The sequence below is a fragment of the Mytilus edulis genome, chromosome 4 (assembly GCF_963676685.1).
Source record: "Mytilus edulis chromosome 4, xbMytEdul2.2, whole genome shotgun sequence".
NCBI lineage: Eukaryota > Metazoa > Mollusca > Bivalvia > Mytilida > Mytilidae > Mytilus > Mytilus edulis.
The window spans coordinates 7,816,867-7,826,628 of NC_092347.1; the positions used below are offsets into that span (position 1 = coordinate 7,816,867).

Here is a 9,762-nt window from a genome sequence, read left to right on the forward strand (position 1 = left end):
ATATCACAGGTTTTCAAATTCAGCAATTCAGAAACACGTAAAAAACCAGAATAAGATAACAAAAAAGCGGAAATAGTACGCTGGTTGTAAAGATTATTTTCACAATATAACCTGTCGAACATCTGTGAAAGCATATCTGGAGTGATCGGTTCTTTCTTTTTAATCGGAACAGATAGGCGTCTCTTAGCTCCTTCAAGAATATTTTTCACTAAATCAGAATCTGTAGGAGAAATAACACTAATAATTTTATGTGCCCATCTAATACTATAAAACGCTTGATTGATAGGACTGGGCGTACGATTTTGTTGCACTAAACATGCTAAATATATAGCCACATGTATTGGTTTGGCCGGTAAAATAAATTCACTAGATATTCCATTAGATAAAGCCCATTTTTTCCATCTCAAAAAACCATAATAATAATTTTGAACGGTGTTGTTAGATTTACTTTCGGTTAACAGATCAGGAAGTAAATGGATTTTCTCAATCAAAGTATCAGGTAATTCCAACAGATCGCTTTGGAAAGCCTGCAAAAACATATGTAAAAATAAAAATCACATTAAAACATAATGTACAAAGCACATACAATTTGTATATAAACAATTTCACAATCTAATGTTCATATAACTCGTCTCGCATTTCACTTAAGATTAAACCACCACCACCACAGCCCCTCAGGCCTACTGTAACATTACCGCCACCAACTCAAGAACTTTTATATTAGTTGTTAAAAAGGTTCAAAATCAAGTCTCAAAGCCAACACCCTGAAGGGTAAATCAATATTTCCAAATACTGATTTATTCCCTTTACCAGAAGTATAGAATTTCTTGTTAGTAGGTAAATCTATACAGCCTTTCACCTCTTTAATGAACCCTTCACCCGTAGGACATAGCATCGGCCAAAAGCTTGCCGACTTCCATAAAGGTAAAACAAGTGTCCCATGAGCAAAACATTGCCTCATGTAACTTATTACTTTAGACACTAAACATACAGGTGGTACAAACCAACCATTGGCACCTTGCCAGTTAATAGTAAATGCATCGATACCCATCGAGTTCACCGTCCAATAACGGGAATAAAATACCGTTAACTTATGATTGTCATCATTTGCAAACCAGTCTATCTCATGAGGTCCCCATAGGGAATCTACATACATAAATAACTGTTCGTCAATACCCCAATCGTCATAATCAATAATACGACTGATGAAATCCGCTTTCTCATTCAAGGTTCTAGGAACCCAAACTACATCGATAGATATATTATGTATCAAACAATTCTCAAAAATGCACATAGCAATATCCTGTAACTCAGGTTTCATACTACCTTTTTCCACAATAGTTACTACATTCTGGTTATCACTGAACCATTTAATTCGTTTATCTTTTAATACATTGATCATAGATAATAGAATATTTCTAACAGCATTTAGCTCTTTCCACGTAGAACTCTTTGAAGCCTCACATTCGGACCACATACCATGTGCTATATTAAAAGGTGTTTCTACAACATAGCCACCATATCCTGTATTGCTTGCATCACTATAAACTACAGATTGACATGACACATCTGAAGAAAACTTTTTAACATTTACGTGTTCTAAATTTTCTCTCCAAAATTTAATTTGTATCAAGCTTTCTGTTGATAAAACAATACAACTATTCCACGAAGTCATACTTAAAATATCAATGCTTAAATGTTTAGACATGATATAAGCAACGTTACCAATGACGTATGACATGGACACTATTTGTCCCACTAAAGAAGCAACCAATCGTGCATGGACTTTGCCATGTTTAGATACATAGTATTCAACGTCAGCAATAGTTTTTAAAACCTTTTGAACTCTATCGTTCGGAATGGTTATAGTGCCACGGTTTGTGTCAATTGAATAACCCAAAAATACCAAAAGTTTAATAGGTGACCATTTAGATTTTTCATTTTTAGGAACAAATCCACTCTGAATTAAATCTTGTCTCACTTGATTGGACATAGTTTTGCAAGTTTCTTCGTCCGTATGAGTGCCTAAACCATCATCTAGGTACATTAAAACTTGCTTACCTTCACCCCTCCACTTTTTTATAAGTGGTCTTGTGATCTTAGTAAATATATAACATGCTGACGAAAGTCCAAACGGGAGAACCAAAAACTTATACCATTTTTCGGTGTTTTCATGCCTCCAGGAAAACCCTAAAAATTCTGTATGTGGCATAAAAATATTAACATGGTGATATGCCGACACAATATCAAACTGGAAACAAAAAGAATTGTTTGTGATAAACTGCATGGCTATGCGAACATCTTCAAATTTTACACTTGATTTCCAAAGATGTTTGTTAACATGACGGAGGTCTAAAATAAGGCGTTTTTTCCTACCGTCCGACGCTGAAACTGTAAGAGGATTTACAACACGAGGTTGAAATTCACATTCCTCAATCAAACCCCTTATAAGAAGATCATGTATAGCTTCGGTAACAAACTCGCTATGGATGATTGCCGATCGATTGTTTTTTAAGCATACAGAAGGAGGGGTACTGTAAAAAGGAATTTTGTAACCATTCAAAATAGTATCTAAAATATAATCATAACAACCAATATCTTTCCAAAAAGAATAGTGACTTGTAAGCCTGTCCTTCACAATAATATGTGCCTGTCCCTGTTCATACTCGTAGTAATCATTAGTGAGATTATCCGAGTCACTTATCGAAGATACTTTAGTTGTATTATTTTCAATTAAATAATCTATGTTACAATTATACTCATCTTTTATAAAGTCTGTACTATTTCGATTTTGGCTGGATAGGTCTGGGATTGAAGGGACACTGGCTTCTCCAGTGCTGGAACGAGCCACAACCATAACATGCTCCTTGTCTATTTTGTCGTTGATATGCGCTCGTGCTGGGTTGATTGGGGTTCACGAAAGGGCTGATTTTTTGTTTGGAAAGTATCAACAAATTGAGAAGGAGTACTGGGAGCAGAATAATTAGCCTTCTTAGAAGCAGACTTTTTTCCTTTTGCATTACGTTTACGTATCGCCCTACTCTCAGCTTTATTAATTTTGTTCTCATCGTCGGAGTTACTGGCCACTGGATTACTTTCATATTGCCTAACAGTCTCCCAACCCCCTTCACTACTATCGGCAATCTTAACAAGTTTATTTCGTCTTTTAATCTTGTCAATTACTTCAGTAATAGTTTCCCGTGCGTAGTCGGTCTTTGAATTATCAATGGCCCAAATAGCTTGTGTCAGGTCTTCTAAAAATTCAGTATTTAGTAGAAATTGAACCTTATTTCCCTCATATTCCCAAATATATTGAGATTCAGTTTTTAACTTTTTAACCTGGGAAGCAACTGCAACGGTAGACCCGTGAACTTCATGTTTTAATTCGGAAAAGTCTTTCCTAAGTTTTTCGTTAAATTCACCCTGGGTTTTAACAGCTTTCATAACGTCTCTAAGAGACACCTCCTGTTCTGGGGTTTCCATCTCTTCAGGGTCCGACATTACAAAAAATTTACCAACTTACTTAAAAATTAAACTTTAGATAAATGTGTGTTGACGGTTCGGCGCTGTCGTGCTGAATGACCAAAACCCCCGTTTTGGCGGGAAAAATGACCGTGCGATAAGCACGACACCTACATACATCATGAACAAACAAGAGAAAATAATTTCACTCTTATTCACTACGTTCAAACGAAAGAAATTATATGAATAATTTATGGTAAGACATACTACATTTACATGATTTTTTTCCGTAGATCATATTTATATTTGAAAATTTAAAGAACTTGCGACAGGTTTAGGATGTCTTAGCTAAGATGATCCTAAGAGAGCTTCGAGACGAGGTCTGAGATATGTCCTAGGATAGTCATAAGAGGATCATAAGGCATGTCCTAAGATATGTCTTATGACATGTCTTAGGATAGCTTCGTGAAACCGGCCCCTGTTTTACAATGTGTCTTTAATTAAGGGCATACGATACAGTTTTGAACCTGTATTTACAAGTTGATGAAAATTTGCATATAGGCTATTTTTTACCTGATTAAATCAAATATGTAATAAAAAATATACCTTCATGTGCTACTTTTTGAGTAAAATAAGGTCGAAATTTTGTATATTTGCTCAAAATTCAGATTTGTGTCCTTATTTTCTTTTTCGAAAGAAAGACATAACTTTTTTGTTTTAAAAGATAAACACAAAATGTTTTTTGTAAAATAATCGGTAATTTCTGTATTTTATAAGTATCATTTAAAAAAATTATGCAATTTTTATTTCGAAATAACTCTATATTTATCAAATGTTCATGAATAGAGGAAAAACGTCAATTTTTGCTGCATGTTTATCCAAATTAAAAAAAAGTGCGCTATTTACAGTTTTATAAAATTTGGGTCACATAATCTCCTTGCAAACTGAAACAAATTGCTGTTTTAAAAAATAGGGGTCCAAATTAAATCAGTTTGAATGGTAAAAATCAGTCGAAAAATGCATCTTTTCTCGATATGTCAGAGTTTGACGTCGCGAAAATAACATTTTACGTTAGCAACGTCATTACCTTCCCTGTAACTGTATCGTATGCCCTTAAAAACAAGCTTTTATAGACTGACATTGCAATTGAACGTAAGCCATTAACTCATAAAACAATAAAGAGATGTAGTATGATAGCCAATGAGACAACTTTCCACCAAAGTTCAAATAAAGTGGATGTAAGCAACTTAGCGCTACTCTATGGCTTTATCAATGAAAAAATCCATAGTGTATTGTCTGCTTTACAAGCCCTCGACCTGAAAAATATGTACTTTAATTGACAAAACTAATGGCCTAATTGATAACAAAATAATTAACAAAAAACAAATATGAATGACATGATTCAGAGACATCCACTGAAATACATGCTCCTGATTTGGGAAAGGCACAGAATGTGGCGGACATGTATCTAATTTAATAAGAACCCATACACATACACATAAATGAACCGAAGGCGTCTACGTAAATAAAAATAACATGGTACCAACCAGTGGAATTTTATTGTGTCAATTCAGTTCTTCAACATCAGTACCATATGTTTTCGTTTCAAAAGAGAGTTAAGATATTTCTAGTGCTCACTTATTTTTCTCCATTGCAAGCTTTCCTTTTTCCAGTTTCAGTTTTTCAATTTGTAATTTGAGTTTTTCTTTTTCAAGGTTCAACATCTCCGTGTGCAATGCTATTAGTGGATCTGGTGGATTGCTTTCATTACTGCCTGTTTTTGATGTATCCGAAAAATTCTGTGAAAAAAAATATTCAATTTATTAGTGTTAATGAACAATTGTACTTTCGTTGTAAAGACTTTCTTTTCGAATTTCACATTGATTTATATGGGCGTATGACATTTGCGCCGATTTTGAAAATTTTCATTCTTTCATTTGCGCCGATTTCATTTTTTCATTTGCGCCGATTTTATATTTGCTCCTAATTAGATTTACAGGTAAGTTAATACTTGTACATATACTGTACTATACCATTGATAAAATCTGGTTATAATTGTTGTTCATTTATGTTTAAATTACTTTTGATTCATATTGTTTTGGAACTTCGATGTAACATGATGGACATATTACACACTGAAACGAGCCGAGGAGTCAATTCTTTAGTCATCGAGGGCCGTACATATCGGAAGGTTAGTGTCATGAAACATAACAACATATCTTACAAATGTACCATAAATCGTGTAAAGCCATAGTCACCACGGATTCTAGTGTCAAAACACTGATCGAGCATAAACATGTGGCAGATGTCCGAAAGACAGAGGTTAAAGAACTACGGGTACTGTCAAGGAAAAAGTCTGGAGGTGTATCTTCTAGGTCTTCTTCCGTCTCCCCGTAGTGAGCAGGGGACAACAGGTTTCCCGTTTGAATGGTTTTACACTAGTTATTTTGGGACCCTTTATAGCTTGTTGTTCGGTGTGAGCCAAGGCTCCATGTTGAAGGTCGTACATTGACCTATAATGGTTTACTTTTATTAATTGTTATTTGGATGGAGAGTTGTCTCATTAGCACTCACACCACATCTTCCTATATCTATATTATGATTGACAATTCATTACATTTATACAAATGGCTAATTGAAGAGGTGACTTGGATGGAGAGTTCTCTCATTTGCACTCATACCACATCTTCTTATATCTATTCACCTGTAATTTACCTGTAAAAAAATCGGCGCAAATGAAAAAAATAATCGGCGCAAATGAAAGAAAAAATCGGCGCAAAGGAAATGCAGATCGGCGCAAATGCAAAACGCCGATTTATATATATGTATGACTGACATCTATGTTTGGATCCAGATCTAGACTATTGCAAATTTATGCAAAGTCCTAATCTATGGTAAAAATGCCAAACAAATCACAAAACTATGGCAGTTGTTTGTTTTCTCCAAATCTGTTTGTTATTTTTTGTATCCCTTTGATCCCTTCTTTGTAAAAAGTTACACAAATTTAAGTATTTTGTTAACTATATAACAGTGTCTATGTTCCAGACCATATGAGTATTTGGACCGTACGCGTACGGTCCGGACCGTATACGTATACTCGTACGGTCCGACCATACGCGTACGGTCGGACCGTATGAGTATACGCGTATGGTCCAGTACGAGCTGACCATACATGTTATTAGATCATATGGGTTAAATTTCAAAAAATTAACATTAATCACAATCTTTATTTTCAGATTTACTAATTTAATATTATTACAATTACACGGATAAAATGAACAAATGAACAATTGAAATAAAATATTTGTTTAATTGTATATCTTAATCCTAATTTTGGTACTCTCAACCAATGTTACACTTGCTACCACAAGTAACGTACTAATATTTTTTACATTTACATTTTTGCAGTTCTGTATGTTCCTTAGCAAAAATATTTTTTGGTAAAGTTGCTAAATATTCTAAAACAATTGTCCTCCCACATTATATTTACTTCCGATATTTTCAATTTTAGTGATCATAATTCAATTATTTTACTGAGTGATCGACATGTTTTAAAAGAGGGACGAAAGATACCAAAGGGACAGTCAAACTCATAAATCTAAAACAAACTGACAACGCCATGGCTAAAAATGAAAAAGACAAACAGAAAAACAATAGTACACATGACACAACATAGAAAACTAAAGAATAAACAACACGAACCCCACCAAAAACTAGGGGTGATCTCAGGTGCTCCGGAAGGGTAAGCAGATCCTGCTCCACATGTGGCACCCGTCGTGTTGCTTATGTGATTACAAATCCGGTAAATAGTCTAATTCGGTAGGTCACATTCATGAAAGGGAAAGGGATTGTAGTTACGACGTAAGGAACATATCCGATATCATTTGTGAAACGGTTATTCCATAACGGTCAACCAACTCGTGATGGCGTCCGTAAAATTTACGAAGGGATGATTTCAACTTCACCATTTGGAACTCTTGGTTTAATAGCTTCGTAGTGAGCAGTAACCCTCTATCAAGAAAATCATGATAGGAAACGCAAGCACGGGAATATCGTATCAATTGGGAGATATATACCCCGTATGCAGGTGCTGCTGGAATGTTGCTACTTAGAAATGGAAAGTTCACAATTGGAAAGCTGAAATCATCTCTTTTGTCGTAAAGTTTTGTTTTCAACCGACCCTCATTGTCAATTTCTAGATGTAAGTCAAGATATGAAGCCGACTTAACTGTATCTGTAGTAAAATACAAGAGATTACCAGATTCAATTAGCGTGAATTTTTTAAATCATTAAAATATATAATTGTTTTTTTTTCAATTGTAAAATTAAACTTTTATATCTATTTGAGAGTTAAGTTATATTGATCAGTTATATGGATCTAATTAACTTTGACAACTTCTTAATATTAGTCAGACCGTACGCGTACGGCCCAAATACTCATACGGTCTGGAACATCTACATGTACTATTGTAGCAAATGATCTTTCTTGTATGGCGCCGAACCGGAGTAAAAAATACTTAAATACGTATATACATAATTCGATTTATGTATATACAAAAATAATTATTACGTATATACGTAAATCCAATGTAATTAAAATTAAATCCTTATTTTGATTGACATACATCGAGTTATGTATTTACATAAATAATTCCGTATACACAGAAATAGAATTATTGGAAATAATTCCATATACACAGAAATCGAATTATGTATATACAGAAATAATTTCGTATATACATATATCGAATTACGTATATACAGAAATAGTTACGTATATATTTATGTATACACAAAAAGGTATTATTTCTGTATATGAGACAATATCTGAAAAAGTATAATTTCAATGTCCCGCACTTCACCAGCAATTATTTTTTTATCCTACCATCTTTTTTGAAACTTTTAAATTTCCGTATAAACTAAATTATATAATGCACCATCTCCTGCCAATTAAACACTCATTCTTATATTTCTTCCAATAAAATATTGTAATTTAAATGTTCACCCCCCCCCCCCCCCCCCCCTAAAATGATATTGTCCCCTGTGTTTTTTTGAAAACTAATTCATTCAAATGATATCCAAATTAATTAAACAGGCGTCCGATTCTCACATATATGATATATAATAATTATATAATAAACTTGCCCCTAATTTGTCTTTTTGTATTATAACTATAGCATGTAATAAAATTTTGCAAATTTTAAGAGGAAAAAATGTGTCCCCAGGGGTGATTTCCTTCCAGTTACCACTGGTTTTTTTTACCTGTGGAAACGTTTACAAGACCAAGAGTTATTTTCCCATGATGTATTGTGAAGAGTATCATTTCCTGAATGCATTAGTACAAAGAAATAGTTGGAAAGGCGGCCAGGTTTGAAAATTTAAGCCCATCCAAGGTAGGATTTTATAGAAAAATATTTTTGGTGTTCTATCCTGTTACAGAGTCAGTCTTTTCTTACACTTTCTGAGAATATTTTTAAGAGTGCACCACAACTTTAAGTGTGTTTTTATATCATCTTTTAAAAAGTTATATGTCATAGGAAATACACTTACAATTAATGTGATAAAAAGGACAAAAACTATCGCGTAATTCCTTTCTGTTACGTTCTGTCATGTTACCTGATGAAAAGTAACAGCATAACCATCATCAGTAACAGGAAGGATGTTCAAGACAATTTCAGTGAAGAATCGAAAAGTTAATTTACTATATGCCAACCATTTCATTCACTATAAGCTATCATCACCATATCAAATAAATTTCAAAATAATATACAGTATATTGAATGAAAAAATAGGTTTTTTGTTTTTGATAACAGCAGAGAACATTGTGCAATTCTAGTATTGTAGATAGTAACAGAAAGGAATTTATTTTATAATTTTTCATTACCTAGGCAGATTTTTCTTCTTTCAAATACAGTTTCAAAGGATAAATGACATTGTTTGCTGTTATCTTCCAATTGTGACGAATCTAAAATGATGTATTTTTCTTAAACTTTAAAATAAAGCAGAAATTTTTTTTCTTTTACCAACTCTGTCCTGTTACCGTTGTCCTGTTACTGAAGATTCTTTCATGTTACCGACGTATCTGACTATATTTAAGTATATTTCTAAACCTTTTGTATTGCAAATGCTAAAAGCATTTGATAAACTATTGCAGGATTTATGTGCCGTGTTTCTTTCAATCCAAGATATGAACGAAAAATGACCTACCCCCAGCTGATTAAGATTAAATGTATGTTGGAAGCATCTCCGTGGTATTAATCAAACCTGTTATGTAAACAGATCCAGAACGACTGATGAAGT

The 9,762-nt window shown here is 33.6% G+C and overlaps 1 protein-coding gene across 1 annotated transcript; it reads right to left on the reverse strand.

Annotated features, from left to right (window-relative positions):
- Nucleotides 1-663: 663 nt before the first annotated feature.
- LOC139518886 (uncharacterized) lies at nt 664-2,592 on the reverse strand. The gene has a single exon (XM_071310558.1). It carries the CDS (start codon nt 2,285-2,287, stop codon nt 728-730), a length of 1,560 nt encoding a protein of 519 aa, XP_071166659.1. The 5' UTR covers nt 2,288-2,592; the 3' UTR covers nt 664-727.
- Between the last annotated feature and the right edge of the window lie 7,170 nt (nt 2,593-9,762).

What these genes read in the sequence shown, in the direction of transcription:
- LOC139518886 (XM_071310558.1), bottom strand. Translation starts at nt 2,287, where the DNA reads ATGCAGTTTATCACAAACAATTCTTTTTGTTTCCAGTTTGATATTGTG.